The following is a 22,569-nucleotide window of genomic DNA, read 5'->3' as shown; positions in this document are numbered from 1 at the left end:
TGGTGACCAGCTATTCAAGAAAGTCATGAAACCTTCAAAACTGCTTCACCGCATGGAGGTCAAGCACCCTGCCATTAAAAGGCAAGCCTTTGGAATTTTTCAAAAGAAAAAAAACATGAACATGAACAGAAGCAATTATGGAAGGCCACCACTGCATCAAATGAGATCATTCTTATTGGCTAACCGCATTACTAAGGCTAAGAACCCCTTTTACCATGGATGAAGAGTTGATCCTGCTGTTAAGAATATTTGTCATGAACTTTTACGAGGCTACAGTTCAAAAGGTGGTATGTGTTCCTCTTTTGGCACTCACCATAACTAGATGAAGTGATGAAATAGCAGAAGATACTGGGGCACAGTTGTTTTAATGAGTCACCATGGTACATGATCGATGTTTGACGAGTTTACCGATGTTGACAACAAGGCAACAATTCTAGTTTTTGTGCAATCTGCTTTTCAAGAGGACATGCATAAGGATGTTATGTGCACTTTTGTTGCCAGCCAGCACTACAGCAGCAGAGCTATTCAAGTCTTTGAATGATTACATAGCAGGAAGATTGAATTCATTATTTTGTCGGTATGTGCGCGGACAGAGCAGCTGCCATCATAACTGGATGGCTTTTTGGTTTCACTACTTGGGTCAAAGGAGTCGCTTCTGAATGTGAGTCTGTTTACTGTGTCATCCATAGAGAAATGCTGGCTACCCAAAAAATGTCACCTGAACTTAACAACGTTTTGCAGGTTGTGATTAAAATGATCAACCACGCCAAAGTACGCGCCCTTCACTCACATCTGTCCGTGCAGCTCTGTGAGGAGATGGACGCAGAGCACACGCGTCCTTTCTCACAAAGACGTGAGACGGCTTTCTACAGGCAGGTAGAAACTGGCCAGAAACTGGCCAGAGTTTCTGAGTTACGAGAGCCACTCCAGAGATTTTAGAAAAACAGTCACCACTGGTAGCAGCACATTTCAGTGACGGGTCGCAAAACTTGCTTGCCTGTGTGACATATCTGGCCTGCTTAACCAACTCAATCTGTCACTTCGGGGGAGGACGACGACAGTGTTCAAGTTGACACATAAAGTGGCAGCATTCAAAGCCAAACTAGAATTATGGGGGCGACGAGGGAACACTGGGATTTTTGACATGTTTCAAACATTAGCAGAGATTTGGAAAGACACTGAGCCAGGCCTTCCTTCTCCCAGCTGGTGCGTGGTCCCCTATCTCAGCTTTCAAGAGACTGAGCGTGACTTCCCAGCCACAAAAGACCCCCAACCTGGGGAGGAATGGATCCACGACGCATCTGGGAATAAGCCAGGTGAATCAACTTTGTCCGTGCTAGATGATCAACTGCCTGAGATCCCAAATGACAATGTCCTTAAAAGTAAGCTTGAAACAAGTTCAACTCTCCATACATTCTGGAATAGAATCAAGGTAGAATATCCTGAGATGGCCACAAAGCACTGAAAAGCCTGCTTCCATTTCTAACATCCTGTCTTTGTGAAGCAGGGTTTTCTACAGTGACGGGAAACAAATCAAGATTACGGAGTAGACTGGACGTAAGCAACACACTTTGGGTGTCACTGTCTCCCATCACCCCAGATGGGACCATCTAGTTACATGAGAACAAGGTCAGAGCTCCCACTAATTCTGCATTATCGTGAGCTATATAATTATTTCATTATATATTGCAATGTAACAGTAATAGAAATCAAGTGCACAATAAATGTAATGCACTTGAATTATCCCCAAACCATCCTCCAATCCATGGAAAATTGTCATCCACAAAACTGTTCTCTGGTGCCACAAAGGTTGAGGACTGCTGCTATATGGCCTTTTCAGGTCCTTCTGTCATGTACCAAGAACTGAGCGTGTGATGGTTTTCCCAATAACAGAGTTTTCAAGACCATTCTCTGGTCTTTTCTTTCAAGCTTTCAGTTTGTCAGTAGTTGTTTTCAATGGTAATTTCAAGTTTCAATGGTTCAGAAACTCGACATTAAAGCTCCAATTAAGCCATATAAAGATAACCCTTTGAACTGCTCTTTGTGGAACCACCAGAAAGGTCAAAACAAACTAACACATTTTTTAAAGATTAAGGTTTGTCCTTTTCCCTCTGGTACTATAAAATTGTGGACAGTTCTTTTCTAGGCTATTGTCATTTGAGGGAGCAAGAGAGGAGTCTGATTAAGTTAAAATGCAGCGAAAGTTCTCTAGAAAGTTATTAAGCATTTTGTCTAGTTGCAATAAAGTGATTCTACAAATGAAAGATGAGAAATTACAGCTGATGATGCAAAACATACAATGAGACCACTGTGATCAATTGTATATGAACACATCAGACAACCTAAAAAATAGATAAATTCCTAAATACATATCAAGTCTGAGTCATGAAGAAATAGGAAATATTAACAAACTAATCATAGAGAGATTGAAGTAGTGCTTAAATCTCCCAACAAAATCCCAGGACCAGATAACTTCATGGGTGAATTATACCAAAAATGTAAAGATAAGTTAATGCCAGTCCTTCTGAAACTCTTCAGGGAAAAAAAAAAAAATTCCAAGAGGCAGTATCACTCTCAACTTCATTTTATGAAGGTTACGTTTCCCTAATAACAAAGCCACAGTAGGATTCTATGAGAAACGAAAACTACAGACCAATATCACTGATGCATATAGATGTAAAAATCCCCACCAAAATACTTTAACATAGGTACTTTAACATAGGCAAATCGATCAGTATGATACAACATATTAATAGAATGAAAGACAAAAATCACATGATTATCTCACTAGCCATAGAAAAAAGCAGTGCACAATATTCAACAGTCTTTCATGAAAAAAACACTCAAAAAATTAGGTATACCTCAGTAAAATAAAGGTCATATAACAAGCTCATAGCTAACATCATTCTCAGCAATGAAAAGTTGAAAAGTTTAAGATCAAGAACAAAAAAGGTTTCCAATCTCATCGTTCTTATTCGGAAAAGATCATACACTTAATTAATGGAATACAAATTTTCTGAAATTAATGACAGGTAATTCATGATATGAATTCTTTTAGAGTTAAATTGTATTATCTCGTCTTCCATGTGTGGCGTTAACATATTCATGTTTTAAGTTTAATATTTGTAATGAAAGAAGCCTTTAACTATACATTTGTCTGCAGTAGCTAGTAAGTAAATTTGCCTGCTTCACAATTTGTCACTTAGTAATTTATCAGAATGTGCAATTGTTATGAAGTTTAAATTCCAACATCATATCATACCTGCCCTTGGTTTGCTTATTCCCTTTTTTCTTTTTATAGGTATCTGGCATAATTTCATTCTTGCACTTATGGGCATTTTAGCTCTTATTCTCCTCCCTGTAATTCTTTTGCCATTTTACTACACTGGAGTTGGGGTGCTTGTCACAGAAGTCACTGAGGTAAATAATAGGTTCCATGTGGTGTTTTCCACCAAATTTGTCACTTAGTACTTAGCATGGGACATTTTTTCAAGTTTTCCTAATATACAGAGTGCTTAGTTTTTTCCTGAAGAAATTACCATTTTTATAATTTCCAAAGTAATCACTGTTTGTAAAACAATTTCTTTTGAAGAATTTTAAAACTGTAACTTGAAACACAACTGTCTCTTTAAAAATACCATGAAAACTGTTTTTCTTCTCAAAGATATATCTAGATTCTCTACCTGTAGTTTATGGGTAAAATGCATCATTTACCTTCATGTTTGAGTTGTGTTTTCGAACAAATGTATTTACTGCTAAGAAGTAAGAAAGAAAAAACACTCAACTTGCCCGCCGGATCATTTAATAGCAGTGTTAAAGTAATCTCTTTAGTATGTATTTCACACACTTGAAAGGTAAACTAAATCAAGACTTTTATTTAGAGACTAAAACAGGAAGATACCTGTGAGTAGCAATTAGCTTACGTGATTCAGATTGTTAGTAGTTTTGTCTGCATGCATATTTTGAGATTATGTAAGGATTGTCTTATATACTTTTAGGAAATAAGGTGGAGGTTACAAGGGAAAACGATGTGTAATTTTACCAAATATGTGTGTATATAAATTAATAGCCTGACACAGTCTTTGTTATCATTTTACATTAGTCAGCAAACGGATTTTTTTTCAGTTGCCAAGTATCCAAAATTACGAAGTTTTCTAACATTCTGTGTGTTCCATTCAAAGCCACTTTAGCTGGTTATTTCCTGCATTATTCACAAAATCTTACTTAATTACATTAAGGTCTTTATTATTTGTTCAGACTAATTCTAGCCTGTCTTTATACATTATCTGATTTAGTTTTCCTCTCCTACCAAGGACTCACCTGCCATTGGACCCAGAGGCCTTTTTGTGGGAGACCTTGTCACTCAGCTACAGGATTGTCCCATTACTAATGTGCAAGATTGGAATGACTGTCTAGATACTATCACCTATGAACCCCAGATTGGTTACTGTATAAGTACATCAACTTTACAACAGTTAAGCTTCCCAGTTAGAGGTGTGTATGTTTTCTCAGTATAATATAATTCTTCAAGCAGCAATGCTTGCCATTTCTTGATCCTTAGAAATGTCTATGGATTTATTTTTTTCTTATCTTTTTTGAAATTTTATTAATTTTTTTGGAGTGACATTAATAAAATTATATGTTTCAAGTATAGAATTCAGTAATATGTCATATGTATATTGCATTGTGTTCATCACACAAACTCAAATCTTCCATCATCAAATATTGACCCCCCTTTACCCTGATCTACCTCTCTCATCCCCTTCTGACTAGTAACCACTAAAGCCCTGTCCATGTCTGTAAGTCTCTGTTTGTGTTGTTTTTTGCTTTAGTTTTATATCCCACATGTGAGTGAAATTGTATGGTTTTCAGCTATTCTGTCTGGCTTATTTTGCTTAGCATGATTGTCTCAAAGTCCATCCAAGTTGTTGCAAATGGCAGGATTTCATCTTTTCTTATGGCTGAGTCATATTCCATTGTATGTATGTGCCACAGCTTCTTTTCCTCACTTTATTGACACATAATAGACAATTGGACAATGCAGTGAGTATTTTTTTCAATTATATTTGGCATACAATCATGTATCAGTTTCAGCTGTACAGCCTATTAATTAGAGATCAACATAACTCATGAAGTACTCTCCACTAAATCTAGTACCCCCTTTCTCTTAAATATCTGTTATAACATTGTTAACTATTTTTCCTATGCTACACTTTATATCTCCATGTCTATTTTGTAACTATCCATTTGGACTTCTTAATCTCTTTGCCCTTTTTCACCATTCTACCTAAACTTCCTCCCATCTGGCAGGCCACAAAATAGCCTCTGTATCTATGAGTTTACTTCCATTTTTGTTCTTATTTCTTTTCTTCTTTAGATTCCACATGAACATGAAATCATGTGATATTGGTCTTTCTCTATCTGACTTATTTCATTCAGCACAACACCTTCTAGGTCCATCAAGGCAATATATTTTCCCATCCCCTTTCTTTTAGTATGTGTGTATTTTTTAATTTGAAGTGAGTGTGGCAGCATATGTCAGGGTCTTATTTTCTTATCCATTCAGCCACTCTGTCTTTGGTTGGAACACTTAATTCTCTTTCATTTGAGGTACTTGTTAATAGGAATTTAGTTATGACTATCCTTTATTCATGATTTTGATACATCTTTTTTTCTTTTTAAAGAACTTCCTCTAGCATTTTTTTCAGTCTGGCTTGGTGTGGATAAATTTCCTTAGCTTATTTTTGTCTGGGAAGCTCTTTATCTGTCCTTTCCCTCTAAATGATAGCCTTGCTGGGTAAAGTATTCTTGGTTGTAAATCTTGGCTTTTCAACACTTTGTTGAATATTTTGTGTCTAGCCCTTCTGCAAAGTTTCTTTACAGAATAATCAGCTGCCTGTCGTGGGTGCTCCTTCGTAGGTAACGAACTGGTTTTATTTTGTTGCTTTTAAGATTCTTTCTGTGTTTTTTACCTTTTGGCAATTTAATTATAAGGTGTTTTGGTGTTGGTCTTTTTGGGTTCATTTTTTTGTGGGACTGTCTGAGCTTCCTCGGGTTTTATGCCTATTTCTTTCACCAGATTAGCAAAGTTTTCCATCATTATTTATTCAGATATATATTCACCTTCTTTTTCTCCCTCTTCAAGTATCCCTATGACACAAATGTTGTTACCCTTAATTTTGTCCCATAGGCTTCTTAAATTATTAATATATTCTTGGTTACTTTTTTCTTGCTGTTCTGGTTGGGTATCCTTGGCTTCCCCATCCTCTATATCTGTATTTCATTCATTTTCTTCCTTTACCTGTTGATTACTTCTAATATTCTCTTCATCCCAGATAATGTGTCTTCATTTCTGACTGGTTTCATTTTATAATTCTTATTTCTATGTTTATGTTTTTTTATTACTTTGTTAAAGTTCCCGGTGAATGCATCTACACTACCTCAAAGGTCAGTGAGCATCTTTATAACCAGTGTTTGGAACTCTGAATCTGTTAGATAGCTTCACTCTGTTGTTCCTGGAGCTCTGTTCTGTTCTTTCATATGGTTTTGCTTCTTTGTCTTCCCATTTTGTCTGCCTTTCCATGTCTGTTTCTCTGTACTAAGCAAAGCTCGTAGTGTCCTGGTCTTATTACCATGGCTTTGTGTGGTAGGCGTCCCATGGCACAGTCCTGAAAGGGGATCAGCTGCAAGCCAAGTTTATCCCCAGCATGTGCCCCTCTGTGTCCATCTGTTAAGATTCAGCAAGCAATCCACACACGCTGTATTGATAGTTGCCTCAAGAGGCCACATCAGAAATCAAGATCAACTGCCAACTGTGTGAGTCTTGGTGCTGCTCTGCAAGGTCACTGGACTCGCTGAAGATAAACCTGGATGTGGCTTGGGTGGGGCTGTGAATTGGGAGAGGCAGGCTTTCAGGGAGTCCTCTGGGCAGAGTGACCTATGTTACCCAGTTTGATGATGTCTCAGCCACAGTGGCGCTGCATCTGCACACTGAGAAGGGGGAGAAGGGCTCAACAGAGCAACAATGAATGCTGCCAACACTTCTGCCTGGAAGAGACCCTGGCCTCCGGCCTTCACTTCCACACATCGGTGTACCCCTGTAAGTTCCTGGTGCTCCCCAAGCAGCTGACCTGGCGCTGGTGCTCTGAGCGAACATGTCTGTCACCGTGAATCATCATTTGCACTAAGGGACCCATAGCCTCTGTCCCACACAGCCACTTGGTACCAGGCAGCCTCGCATTTTCAACCTTTGCTACCTCCAAACATCACAGAGTGATTCTTATGTCTCTCCCTAGTTCTAAGTCTTCTGCTCATGTAGACCCCCAGTGACTCTGCTTGCTGTTTGCTCTGTGTTTTTGTCTCAACTTTGATGTCGTCGAAAGGGAATGAATGAAGCTTCTATCATCTACACCATTTTGCCCACTTTCCCCTGTACCACATCTATTGAAGGACTACTCAGTTGTTTTCATTTCTTGGACACTGAATAATGCAGCAGTGCACATCAGTGTGTATTTATATTTATGGATACATTTTTTCTAAAGTATATTTGTAAAGTAATAAAAGGCCCAAACTACTTGACATTCTTCTTGGTAAGAATGGTATATACTTGGTATATATGTATATACACACACATACATATATATAGTTCCTTTACATTTTTCGAACTTCTGACTAATTCTACAACATTTTATTTCACTTTTAGGACACTGTTGTCTAATTGTTTTTGCTTTGAAAAGACCTCAGCTTTCAGCTTATCTTGACCAATAGTTATATTAACTATGCACCCCAATATGGTACCTTAATCTGTACATTAATAACAAAAATATATAACTAAAGTTTTCACATAGGTTATTTTTTAAGAAATAAAATGCTAACAATAACTAGACAGATAAAATCAAGCTTAAATAAAACTATATAATAAATTATTAACCCAGAACTTTCATGGAGATTTTTAAAAAGATGAATGGACAAAGTTGGACCAAGCGAGGGGACAGCATTGCAATCTGTTGCCAATAATAGCTGCACAGTGGTACATGCAAAGCCATTTGGAATGCAGTCATTTTAAGTGACAAGCATCTTAGAAGAAATCATGGTATCAAAGACGCTCTTTCAAGTCATCTGTGTTGACTTTTTGATGGCAATGGCTTATTTTCAGTTTCTTTAGACATAATGTATTAGCCTCCCAGATGTTTCTATAGAATTGTGGAAGCTTATTTTATGGAAATTATTGGAAAATATAAATTATACTCCCAGATTGTATCTTTATGTTTAGAAATGCCTTCAGTTCCTTTCTATATCTACTGTTTAACAACTATGATTAAAAATAAAATGTGAATACAGTATAGTGTGGCAAAAGTAAAGTAGAAAAAAACAACTGAAAAGTTTTTTTCCAATTATTACCCTTTTTTACAACCATTTTTTTACAGAAACTTTTAAACAGATTAAAAGTTAAAGAGAATAATATAACCAACACCCATGGTTATATTTTGCTATTTCAACAATTATCAATAATTTACCAGTCTTTAAATGTAATTATCCCATTTTTTTCAGAATATTTTAAAACAGGCATCCTAATATTTATCCATTAATGTCAATGTCTGATGACTTCTTAAAACCATAGCAGTCTTCTTATCAAACTTAAAAAAATTAATAATAATTCCTGATTTCTATATTGTGTTCAGTTTTTGCTAATTGTCTTTTTAGAGTTGGCTCGTTTCATTTGGTGGTTATATCTTTTAAGTCACTTTTCAGTTACTACAATTTTTGCTCCCTTTTTTTGGAAATGACGCATGCCACTTATTTGTTGGAAAAATTGAATAATTTTTGGTAGAAATTGGTATTAAGTATCAGTTGTTAGTTTTTTAAAATAATTACTGAAAATGAGCCACAGACCATATTTTATGCATATAACAATGTTAGGTGGCATATGGATACATAATATATGATTAGTTGACCAGCAAGAGATGATAGTATTGTCAAACCTACTGACATCCTACAACTCTAGCCTTACTGGTAAGCTTATGAGAAGATAACATTATTTCTTCATTAGAAATTGAATATATTCCTTTTTATACAGCAATACAAACCTAATTTACACAATTGTTTCTGAATTCACATGCCATTTTACTTATTCTGCCTTGAAAACAATTATAAAAATATACTTCTGTGGAACAAATTCTAATAGATCAACTGTATTTCTCTTTAGCATACAAACGACTGGATGGTTCCACTGAATGCTGTAACAATCACAGCCTCACAAATATGTGCTTTTCCTACATAAATAATATTAATAAACATTTGGTAAGTTGTCCATGAAGCACTTTTGCATATCTTATGTAATTATTATAAAATAAGTATATGTCTTATGTAATTACTATAAAATAAGTATATAGAATTAAAATAGAATAATTTCTTTATATCACATTAAAATCCCTATACAAATTTCTGTTTCTTTGATAACGTTAAATTTTTATAGTGATAATAGTGTATTTGGTCAGATCTCACTGGAATCTAATTTTAGGAGGTACGTATAAATGTCATTTTTAAAACATAACCTACATTTGTAATATGCTAGATAACATGAAAAATCTTGAAGGAAAGTAACTTGAATTTTTCTTGTTTGTAAAACACTTTTAAGTATTTTTGTTGTTGTTTATAGCATACATGTCTGCCTGTCCGGAAGGCAGTTGAAGATAGCCAAGTTTGTAGAGCTAATAAAGATTGTAAAAAAGGTTCAAGCTTCTGTATATGGCCTTCTTTGGAAATTCACACTCGCTTAATAAAAGTGAAACATCCACCTCAAATTGATACATTGTACATAGGACATCCACAGAACCTCCAATATACAGGTAGGTAATTATATTGATTGACTTAGAAAATCATTATCACATATGAATGTTATACATTCAGTGCAGATCCTTGTATTGATTTTATTAATTTGAACATTTATCAAAGTCTGATTAACTTTGTGCTCAAGCATTAAATGAAATTTAAGCAATAGGGCCACTCTTGAATTTATAAAGCCAGATGCAGTTGAAGCCCATCCCTGCCTGTGGAATGTGACAGATTTTCCTTTACCATCATTTGTGACAAGTCACATAAATTCTGTTTATTAAAGTTTTTCCTGTTTCCCCCAGACAATGGCAAAGACAGACTACTACAGCAAATACTGGGATGAAGGATGGGACCAAAAAGTAACATGTATTTATGAATTTTATATAAATATTATTTCAAACCTGAGCCACCATATTTTAATAGTGACAATATATATCATTTCTTTTTATGGCTGAAGATCATGTAATCTAATTCATTTTGTTGTATAACATTTTCTGTTATTTTTAAATAATTGTTTGAATGCAATTCACATATACAATTCACCCATTTAAAGTATACGGTTCAGTGGCATTTAATATATCTATAGTTACACAAACTATATATAATACATAATATAATATATAGACTTAACTCTTCTGGGTATTTCATATAAAAGAAATTATGTAATCTTCAACCTTCTGTGTCAGACTTATCTTACTTAGCTTAAGTTTTCAGGGTTCATATTCTAACATAAAATTGTTTCATACTTTTTTTAATGACTGAATAATGTTCCATTATATGGATATACCACATTTTGTTTATCTCTTCATCACTTGATAGAAAGTTGAGTTTTATGCTACTTCTTTAAAGGCTTTCAGTGCGTACGGCCTGGGTCACCCTCCTTATTTATTAGTACTACCCGAAGTGGCTCTAGACTGCAAATATTAAATATAGCACAAATGAAAAACATATCACCAATTAGAGTAATTCAGAAACTTATACCATGGCCTGTATGTAATTAAAGGTAAGGATTTTTAAATGTTTGAATAAAAACTGGATTATGGAATCTACAGACTGGAAGAGACTTTAATAATCCCCTTAGTCTTAATCCTTTTTAAACAATGAAAAAAATAACCTGCCAGAAAGATATTAGGTGGCATAATAATTTGAGTAAATGTGATTTAAAAGCTATGCTGCTTTGAAAGAGTAAAAACTCATGTGGAAATTCTAGGGCATTTTTAAAGTCATTCTCCATATTGTGTAGTCACATATGGTATACAATCAGTTTATTCTTACTCTAACCTCAAAATAGGCATATACACAGGTTTGAATTTGTGCATTACACTTTAGTGTTAGATGTTCTAAGATAATGATTGTTTTTAAATGGGAGCCAAATGGCCTGCCTGTGTATGTTTGGGATGGGCTTTCTCACCCATTTTAAATGGCTAGCTCAATATTTGATGATTTTTAGAATGACTGGCTCAATGTTGATAACATTCATAATGCTGTGACTTAGGTATGAATAATACTGTTTTTCTCTTTTAGTAAGCATAACTGGTTTTATTCCACGTTTCAACTTTTTAAGCATAGATCTGCCTGTGACTGTGGAAACATTTGTCAAGTATCCTTTCTGTGGGAAACATGTTCTTTAGACAAAATATTTAGCATATTTTAATGTATAAAAATGTATTTTTTAAAATTATTTTGTAGATTTCACATATAAATTACATCAGATTGTATTTGACTTTCTCTGACTTATTTCACTCCTTAGACCTGTGTTTTTAATTAAATTTATTGGAGTGACATTGACAAATAAAATCACATAAGTTTCAAATGTACAATTCAGTAATAAGTCATATGTGTGTCACATTGTGTGTTCACCACCTAAAATCAAATCTCCTTCCATCACCATTTTTTGACTCTCTTTACCGTGATCTACCTCTCCCTTCCCTCTTTCCCTCTGGTGATCACTGAACTGGTGTCTGTGTCTAAGTCTCTGTTTCTTTGTTATTTTCATATGTTGCTGTCAGTTTTATATCTTACATATGACTGAAATTACATAGTTCTTAACTTTTTCTGTCTGACTTATCTCTTTTAGTATGATTATCTCAACACACATGGCTGTTATATTCCATTCTATATATGTACCACAGTTGCTTTATCCAGTCATTTATCAAAGGATACTTCAGTTGCTTCCCTGTCTTGGCCTTATATATTGGTAATGCTGCAGTAAAAGTTGGGGAGTATATATCTTATATACATAAATGTTTTCAAATTTTTTAAGTAGCTACCCAGGAGAGAGATTGATAGATCATATGGTAATTCTAGTCTTAGTTGTTTGAGGCACCTCCATACTGTTGTCCATAGTGGCTATACCAATTTGCAGTCCCACCACAGTGTATAGGGTTCCTTTTTCTCCACATCTTCTCCAACATTTCTTATTACTTGTCCTGTTGTTGACAGCCATTCCCACATGAGCAAGGTGGTAATCTCATTGTGGTTGTGATTTGCTTTTCCCTAATAGCTAATGAGGGTATCTTTTCACATGACTCTTGGCCATTTATGTGTCTTCTTGGGATAAACGTCTGTTCAAGTCCTCTGCGCATTTCTTTTATTGACTTGTTGGGGTTTTTTGGTTGTTATATGAGTTCTTTGTATATTTTGGATATTAGTCCTTTATTAAAGACTATTTGCAGATATCTTCTACCATTCAGATGGTCACCTCTCTGTTTTATTGATGGTTTCTTTTGCTCTGTAGAGGCTTTTTAGTTTGCTACAGTCTCATTCATTTATTTTTCCTTTTACTTCCCTTGCCTTTGAGGTCGAATAGACAAATTCCTCTCTCAAACCAAGGTCCATGATTTTAGTCCCTATGCTTTCTTCAGTGCATTTTATTGTTTCAGTTCTTATATTCAGGTCTTTGATTCATTTTGAGTTAATTTTGTTGTATAGTTACAACAGTCTAGTTTCATTCTTTTGCAGGTGACTTTTTTCCACCACCATTTATTGAAGAGATTTTTCTTTCTCCATGGTATGTTTTTGGCTCTTTTATTGAAAATTATTTGCATACATACATGGTGGTTTAGTTCTGGACTCAGTTCTGTTCCACTGGTCTGTGTGTCTGCTTTCTGCCAACACCATGCTATTTGGTCACTTTGTAATAAATTTAAAGTTGAGCAGAGTGATAACTCCAACATTTTTTTTTTCTCAGAATTGCTTTGACAATTTGAGATCTTTTGTAATTCCATACAAATCTGATGACTTTTTGTTCTGTTTCTTTTAAAACTGCCATTGGGTTTTTCATGCAGATTGCATTAAACAATGCATATAGCTTTGGTTAATAAAGTTATTTTAACTATGTCAGTTTTTCCAAACCATGAACACAGAATGTCTTTCTATTTCTTTCTGTCCTCAGTTTCTTTTAGTAATGTCTTAGGGTGTTCAGTATATTGGTGTTCACATACTTCATTAGGTTAATTTCTTGGTATTTTCTTTTTGTTGCAGTTACAAAAGTAACTTTATTTCTTTTTATAAAAATTCATTGTTAGAGTATAAGAACACTGTCTATTTATGTATATTGATTTTGTATCTTATAACTTTATTGTACTTGTCTATTATTTCTAATAGTTTTTAGAGTTTTCCATATAGAGAATTATGTCATCTGCAAAGAGTTACTATTTTGAGTTTTTCATTCCCTATTTGGATGCCTTTTATTTCTTTCTTGCCTGATCATTCTAACACTATATTGAATAATAGGGTAAGACGGGTCAGCTTTGTCTTTTTCCTAATCTCAGAAGGAAAGTTTTGTTTTTCACCATTAAACATGGTCTTTACTATGTTGAGGTACTTTTCTTCTCTTCCCATATTATTAAGCGTTGTAATCATAAATGGATGCTGTATCTATCAAATGCTTTTTCTACATCTACTGATATGATCAGATGGTTTATATTCTTTATTTTGTTTATGTGGTATATCACATTGATCAATTTACATATGTTAAACCATCCCTGTGCCCTAGAATGAAGCTCACTTGGTCATAGTGTATACTCTTTTTAATGTATTGTTATATTCAATTTACTAATATTTTTAGGATTTTTATATCTGTATTTATCAGAGATACTGGTCTATAGTTTTTTTGTGTGTGTTGTCTCTACCAGCTGTTGGTATCAGGGTAATGTTGGCTTCATAAAATGAGTTAGGAAGTATTCTTTAATTTTTTGGAAAAGTTTGAGAAGAACTGGTTTTAAATCGCCTTTGAATGTTTGGTAGAATTCACTGGTGAAGGCATCTCATCCTAGACTTTCACTTTGGGGAAGTTTTGATAATTGTTTTAATTTCCATACTGTTGATCAGTGTGCTTAGATTTTTCTAGATATTCACTATTCAGTCTGGGAAGTCTGTATATTTCTAAGAACCTATCCATTTTTCTAGGTTATTAAACTTTGTATAATTGTTCATAGTATTCTTTTTTTCTTTTTCTTTTTATTTAGGCAAGGCAACCCTTGGTTGACCTCACAGACTGCAAGGACTTTGTCACCTAACAATCCCTTATTTTTTATTTTTATGCCTACAGCACCTGGTCTTCCTAGGTGGTCTCTCATCCATGCTCAACCCTGCTTAGCTGCCGAGATCAGACAAGATCGGGCTTGTTAAGTGTCACATGGCTATAGACTTTTGCATAGTATTCTTGTATAATCTTTTGTATTTCTGCAGTATTTGTTGTAACTTCTCTTTCATTTCTGATTTTGTGTATATGTGTCCTTTCTGTTTTTTCTTTAGTGAGTCTAGGCTGCGCTTTGTCCATTTTATTAATCTTTCAAAGAACCATCTCTTTGTTGCATTAATTTTTTCTATTGTCTTCCTGTTTTCAATTTTATTTAATTCTGCTGTAATTTTTATTATTTTCTTCTGCTGGCTTTAAGCTTCATTTGTCTTTTTTCTAATTTTTTTTAAGATGTAATGTTCATTTGTTTATTTGGGATCATTCTTGTTTCTTGAGATATGACTCTGATGATATGAACTTTCCGATTATTACCACTGTTGCTGTGTACCAAAAGTTAGGATATGTTGTACTTTTATTCTTGTTTCCTTCTGTGTATCTCTTGACCTCACCTTTTATTTATTCTATGACCCAATTCTTAAGTAAGATGTTGTTTAATCTCCATATATATGTGGTTCTGCTTTCTTTTCACAGTTGATTTCCAGCCTCAGAAAAAAATGGTTAATATGATTTCAACCTTCTATTTGCTGAGGCTATCTCTGTGTCTCAGTATGTGGTCAGCCCTTGAGAATGTTCCATGTGTCCTAGAGAAGAATGTATAAGCAGCTGTTTAGGATGAAAAGCTCTGTAAATGTCAATTAAGTCCAGTTGGTGTAATGTGTCTTTTAAGGTTGACATTATTAATATTCTCTTTGGATGATCTGGCTATAGCTGAATATTTAGGCATCTCTTATAATTGTGTTTCTGTCCATTTCTCCTTTAGTTCTGTTAGTGGTTGTTTTATATATATTTGATGCTCCGTGATTGGGAGTATATATATTGATAAGTGTTAGGTCTTCATTACAAAGTGTCCATCACTGTTTCTCATTACCTTTTTTATCTTAAAGTCTATTTTGTCAGATACAAGTACAGCTCCACTGCATTTCTCTAGATAAACATTTGCTTGGACAATCATTTTTCAGCCTTTTACATATTTCTATGTCTGTGAGCTTGTTTTCTGGAGATTTATTACTTTTCTTCATAAGCTTCCTTGTCGCTTTCGTTGTTCATGGTGTTTGATGGACTCTTTCCTGCCTGGACATTAAGCAATGTCCCCTTCTGATGCCCTGATATGCCAGTCTCTCCTACATACTTGTGTGCAGGTTTACTGTTATTTGTTGGGATGTGATTCTTGAAGGCAGTGTATGGCTTTTTTGTTGTTGTTGTTGTTGTTTTATCTAATTTTTACTATATGCCTTTCTGTTGGTGAATTCAGACCATTTACGTTTAGAGTAATTATTGAAATAATCTCTATGGCCATTTTATCTTTTGATTTCTAATAGCTTGGTGTCTTTGTTGTTTTCTTGTCCTTGTGTGTCTTTCTGTTATTTTAATTTGTAGCATTTTATGTTTTTTTTTTTTCTGTTACCTCTTATTTTATATTACATGTCTCTGGATATTTTATGTGTGGTTACCATTAAGTTTTTGTAAATGAAATTTTTATATATACAGTAGTCCTTTTTCTTCTGCATGCATCTTATCTCCATTCTGCTTTGCAGGTTTGGACCTTTACTCCATTCTTTTGTCTGTTTTTGTTGTCTCGAATTATTTGTATTTATGCTATTAGTCCATTTCTAAGTAGCAGTAGCTATAGTCTTTTTTTTTTTTAAGTTTTTCTTTAATCTTTAGCTGTTATATAATATCTAAGCTTATCTCTTCTTAATAACGGTTGCACTCTCTTGCTTTTGTTAGTCATCTTATAGTTTTGTCCTGTTGTTTCAAATAGAATGACATCCTTCATTATTTTCTTTGATGTAGGCCTTTTGTATGTCTGAAAAAGTCTTTATTTCTCCTTCATTTCTACAGGAAAAGTTTTTTATGTATATTGTTTTCTTCTGGTAGTTTATTTCAAGCATTTGAATATTTGATTTCACGCCCTCCCTGCTTGTAAGGTTTGTGCTAAGAAGTACGATGATAATCTAATGAGTTTTCCTTATGAGGTACTGTATTATTTTCCATGGTACCTTAAGGTTATTTTTTAAATTAATTTTTACAATTTTAATATAATGTCTTAGAGAAGGACTTATTGGGTTGAGATATTTAGGTATTCTGTTTACTTCTTGGATTTGAGGATCCAGTTCTTGCCATAGTTTTGGAAATTCTCGTTAACTATTTGTTTGAATAGTCTCTCTGTTCCTTACTCCCTCTCTTCTCTTTCTGGTATACTTGTTATTCTTTTATTGCTCTTTCTCTTGGTGTCAGATAGTTCTTGAAGTTCTTTAATTTTTTTATTCTCAAGTCTTTCTTCTACTTACTGCATCATTTCCAGATTTCTATTTTTGACATGATTAATTCTTTTCTCCATCTGGTCAGCTCAATTTCCTAGACTTGCTATTTCATTCTTCATCTCTTTTAATGAGTTCTTCACCTGTAATAGTTCTGCTTGGTTCTTTTTTAGAGTTTCAATTTTCTTTTAAAGTATTCCAGTTACTCATTGATTTTGTTTCTAAGTTCTTTGAACTATTAATCAGAATTCTCTTGCACCTGTTGAGTTTTTTAAAACATGAAATTTTGATTCGTCTTTCATTTAAATCACATATTTCTATGTATTTGAGCTTGTTTTCTGGAGACTTATCACTTTTTTTCATGAGCTTCCTTGTCACCTTCGTTATTCATGGTGTTTGACAGATTGTTTCTCTACTTAGACTTGAAGGAGTATCCCCTTCTCATGCCCTGATATGCCAATCTCTCTTACGTACTTGTGTGCAGGTTTAGTGTTATTTGTTGGGATGCAGATTTTTAGCTCCTTATAGTTTCAAGGGGAGAGGTTAAGGGTGATTCTCATTCCACCATGCTTCTTACTTTACTCCATAATGGAGATGATTTAAATGCATACAAATAAATTTAAAAAGCCACTCTGATATTTCTACATACCATGTGATTTCACCTAAAATATATTATAGAAAGGCAAAACTATATAAAACAAAAAATAGTAGTTGCCAGAATTTAGGGTGAAGGAGAGATAAATAGACAGAGCACAGAGGATTTTGCAGTGAAACCATTCCATTTCATATTAAAATAGTAGGTACATATCATACATTTGTCAAGACCTTCTGAATGCACACCAAAAAATGAACTCTAACGTAAACTGTGGACATGGGATAATACTGTAGGTTCATTTATCCTAACAAATATAACAGGCTAGTGCAGGACAGATAGTTGTGGATATTGTATTTGTATGACTAGGCAGTATGTGTGAATTTTTTGTTCTTCCTATTCAGTTTTGCTGTGAACCTAAAACTGCTCTAATATAAAAGCTTATTACTTTAAAAATATGAATGAATGACCTATGCTTTGGGAAGAGATTAGTAAAATCAGAGAAATTGGCTATAATTTAAAAGTTCTTTTGACTCACTGATACATGGTTTCCACTTTGTTCACATTCTTTTCCTTATCTGGGTTTGATCAGGTATCTGATTTCCCTCTCAGGAGCTCTGGCTATTGTTAATGCGGTGCCCTGCTTTGCTTTGGATGGACAGTGGATTTTAAACTCTTTCCTGGATGCTACCCTTACCTCAGTGACTGCAGACAATGATGTCAGAGATCTGATAGGGTTTTTTATCTTGCTTGGTGGCAGTGTACTTTTGGCTGCCAATGTGACCCTGGGACTCTGGTTGGTTACAGCACGCTAATATTTGCACTAATCTGATGGAATCTCTTGAATTACAATATACTGCTGTATTATAATATTTAATGCCACTCAACACTTTACTGGCACGAAATATAAAAGATTACTTAAAATTACATTTTAGCCAACAACTTTGAGCTCCATTTGTATTCAGAATATCCAAACTTTGGTGTGGGAGATAACCAAAAGAAATGAAAGTCGTAGTTACTACTTTCTAGTTTTAAAGAGTGAACATAGATATATTAAATGCTTGTGGAACAATTTATAAACAAGTAAAAGTAATGTAATACCATTTTGTGTGACTACATATTGTGTTAAAATAGTATAGAAGAAAAGAAAATTGGGTGGAATTAATCAGGAAAAACATTTTTGAAAGGATCATTAATCAGGATTTGGAGGAGACCAGACTTAAGCCAAGTAGGATAGTGAGCATTTTCTTGGCCTGTCTCTTGGTCTTTATCTTCTTTGAAAACTATTTTTAAACTTGATCATGTATTGTTTTCTGCTCAAAAAACTGAAGCCTGATTACAAATAAATTAATAAAATATTTGCTAACATGAAACAAATTATTTGCCAAATGATGTGAAATAAATGAATAAAATAGGAAATAAGACCTATGATGTCAAGACATGTTTTACCCAACAATAGTTGCCTCTTTGTTATGTGCTTTCTGTAGTGTCATAAAGCAGTTAGTCCTGATAGTCACAATAAACTGCATGAAGTGTCTCATACCTGCAGTATGTGAGAAAATGGACCTAAAGTTGAACAGTAGAAGTAAGTCAGATCTTCAGAAAGGGCACAAATGTGTCCCTTCAGCATTCCTTGCTACCATTTTCCATACAGCTTTGAGGCTGTAAAACTTTCCACCTTGGACATTTTCTTTTGCGCTACTAAGGCCATATGAGGCCTGATTCCTACATTCCTGATTAAAGAAATAAGAATCTTAGGCCTTGAGCTATGTTCTATCCTTTGTTGCTACCCTGTTTTGCTGTGCCAGATAATAAAACACCTGGTCTTTGCCTTTCATATTTCCCTTAAGCTACTTCTGAGGGTCCATGCAAGATTTTGTAGTATAATGACAATGTTATACATGAGCACAAACAAATTTTCCAGATCCTGTGATCAGACTCAAGCCTGAAAGAATCCCACCTGGTTCAAGATCTCTTAGACCTGAGATACAACTATAGGAATTTGAGAAATCAGTAAGCCAGTAGGAAGAAATCAGCCTTAGAAATATATTAATATGCTATTTCTGTGATGAAAAATACATGCTACTTTTATACCCTCAAAGTAACTTCACTATGTTACAGACATTGGAGTTAACCTTTTTCAGAACATTGAGTTTTTTCAAGCACTAAAACTCATTATCTTTAATAATATCCTTTTAGATTTTAGTACAGAGTCAGATAGGTGGATGAATGGATGAATGGATGGATGAATAGGTAGATAAATATGGATCTGTATAAAATTATATTTATGTATAATTTTAACATTTTATTAAAGCAGTTAAAACCAGGACTGAAACTAGCCAAATTATTGATTTATCTAAGGAAAATAGGCATTTGTCATATTCTTAGTCATTATGGATCTCATATTAATAGCATAATAATTTTCAGATTTCTTCAGATATGTTCAGATATATAAGAAAAGCATCAAAAAAGAAAAGAAATATGTATCTCTTTGAATGTGCATCAGGGACCAGCTTTGCATATCTGCTACAGTTCATGAGGTATAAGTTCTTAATAAGTGTGGTTGTATTCATGATGATTAGTATTATTTATTAAATAGAAAAGTATGTTTCTTTTTGAGTAAACTATAAAATTATTATTCAATATTTATTGTAAATGTATAACAAAAATAATTTGGAAAGTCTTTGGGGCCCTGTTGTATTCTTTATTGAAATTGTTTTGGTTTCTGTAGAGCAGTTGGAAAAATAGTTTTGAAGACTTAAGAAAGTGTTACTAACAGTTAAACTGTATTCTCAGTGTTCCTCCTCTATGTTGTTTACATTTTACCTCCAGGCTACAAAGAATGTATATATTCTTTTCAGCATTTCAGTTTGCAAAGACTTATAGTTAAACTTGACTTTTTGATAATTGCTCTTACAGGTCATTGTCCTAAGAGTAAGCTGTAAATATGTGCTTTCTGGATATGTGGCTCTCAATCATTTGTCCGTAGATATTTATTTGAATATCCACATACTAATGGTACACAACTTTATTTTTCTATGTATCATTTGACTGTGCTGTAGTTCAGTCTTAACTTCAGCTTTAACTTGAAGATATCTTAATTATTAAATTTGTTACCAATAAGGAAATAAACGTGTTCCAGAATCTTAGCTTTACTATTATCAGTATTTTTTTGTGCCTTTTAAAATTTGTACATTATTGATTTCTTTGTTTTACTTACAGTAACATCTTAATTACTTATGCATTGCTAATTCTAAAAGTAGCATTCAGCTTTCATTTAAGAAATTCTACTTAAAAGTGTGTTTGTCCAAGAAAAATATTTTTTTTTAAATGATATTTGTGTGCTCTAACTACTATTTAGGAAATGGCCTATTTATGAGAGGACTGTTATTTTTCCTTTTTATTTGTGCCTGAGAGAGATCTTTTGTAAGTTAGTGTTTGTTTTGGGAACTCTCAAATAAATAGGTTAAGTAAGAAAAGTCAATAAGTAATTAAAGTATTTTAACTATTACATTCATTAACTTCTGGTCTAGAACTAGAAGTTTCCTCTACAAACACATATTCTCTCTCTGTTGCAAAGAATATCAATACAGTTAAAATAGGCTGATAATTTAGCACATATCCTGATACATTAACCTGTTTTCCCCCTTTTGTTCTCTGATTTCATTATACTACAGTTGGGAACAAGAATAGTAGATAATATAAATTGTTTTTTTATTTCTTTTTAATTTTGATCAAACTTCCAGTACATGTGTGCTTTAGTAAAATTTAAGTCTTTGAGTAAATGAGCATGTAATTTAAAAAAGTGGGAAGAAAGAATATATTTTTTAATAACCATATTGTATAGATGTAGATGTGAACAAAATCAACTCTTGGCCTAGACTTCTTTCAAGCTCGGACATTTCACTAATACCACTCATTAGCAAGCATATCAAAGCTTTTTAGTTAATGATTATCTACCTCCTTAAAATGTAGTGACATTATTAGTAATAGCCAGAATGTCATGACAATCAAGATCAATACCAAATTAATGATAGTATCGATCATAACTAATCTATAACAAGACCACCAGAAGGTATGGAACCTGTCTATACTTCATTCTTTGTCCTTCTGACTTGTTATTCATTAGTATCTGTTAAACTATTAAAAGAACTACTGCAATGGGTTTGTTATCAGTGCAGAATTGTTGGGTCATCTGTTTCTCCCTGACACAATCTCCCCATAAAATGATATTCTAACTTTTTCATTACCTATTTGGATGCCTTTTGTTTCTTTCTTTTGCCTGATTGCACTTGCTAAGACCTCCAATACTATATTGAATATCAGTGGTGACAGTGGACAGCCTTACCTTTTTCCTGATCTTAGAAGGAAGGTTTTTAGTTTTTTACCATTAAATGTGATATTAGCTGAGGGTTTGTCATATATGGGCTTTACTATGTTGATGTATCTGTTTTTTTAAGTGTCATTATAAATCGTTGCTGTGTTTTGTCAAATGCTTTTTCCACATCTCTTGACATAAACATTATTTCAATAGTGCTCTACCAGTTTCTGGTACAATTATGTTTGTCTCTCTCTGACTTATTTCACTAAGCATAATACCCTTTAGGTCCATCCATGCTGTTGCAAAAGGTAAGATTTCATTCTTTTTATGGCCAAGTAATATTCCATTGTATGTATGTACTATAATTTTTTTTTATACAGTTGTCTGTTGATAGGCACTTAGGTTGCTTCCATATATTCACTGTTATAAATAATGCTGCAGTGAACATAGGGACGCATATATCTTTTCAAATTAGGGTTTTGATTTTGCCAGATAAATACCCAGAAGTAGAATTGCTGGATCATAAGGCAGTTCTATTTTTTCTATTTACTTTTTGAGAAAACTTCAAACTATTTTCCATAATGGCTGCACCGATTTGCAACATGAACTAGTGTTCCCTCTTCTCCACATCCTCTCCAACACTTTTCATTTGTTGATTTGCTCATAATGTTTATTCTGAGAAAGTGTGATGATTCTCATTGTGGTTTTAATTTGCATTTCTCTGATAATTGGTGATGTCGAGCATTTATCATATATCTGTTGGTCATTTGTATGTCCTCTTTAGAGAAATGTCTGTTGAGGTCCTCTGCCTATTTGTTAATTGAATTTTTTGGGGGGTGTTGAGTTGTATGAGTTCTTT

At 33.8% G+C, this 22,569-nt stretch overlaps 1 protein-coding gene across 1 annotated transcript in view; it reads left to right on the top strand.

The window, feature by feature from the left end:
• LOC120586543 (uncharacterized) overlaps positions 1–22,569 on the top strand; it is a gene marked incomplete at its 3' end in the record, with an annotated part of 85,676 nt that overhangs the window by 25,613 nt on the left and 37,494 nt on the right. The window contains exons 7-10 of the mRNA XM_039842916.1: positions 3,302–3,420; positions 4,314–4,494; positions 9,206–9,300; positions 9,659–9,848. Of these exons, the coding sequence (XP_039698850.1) occupies positions 3,302–3,420; positions 4,314–4,494; positions 9,206–9,300; positions 9,659–9,848 (585 nt within the window). The remainder of the gene's footprint in view (positions 1–3,301; positions 3,421–4,313; positions 4,495–9,205; positions 9,301–9,658; positions 9,849–22,569) is intronic.

The sequence above is a fragment of the Pteropus medius genome, unplaced genomic scaffold (genome assembly GCF_902729225.1).
Source record: "Pteropus medius unplaced genomic scaffold, Ma_sr-lr_union100, whole genome shotgun sequence".
NCBI lineage: Eukaryota > Metazoa > Chordata > Mammalia > Chiroptera > Pteropodidae > Pteropus > Pteropus medius.
Note: the sequence above shows the minus strand (reverse complement) of the source record. Positions and strands in the feature narration are given on the sequence as shown.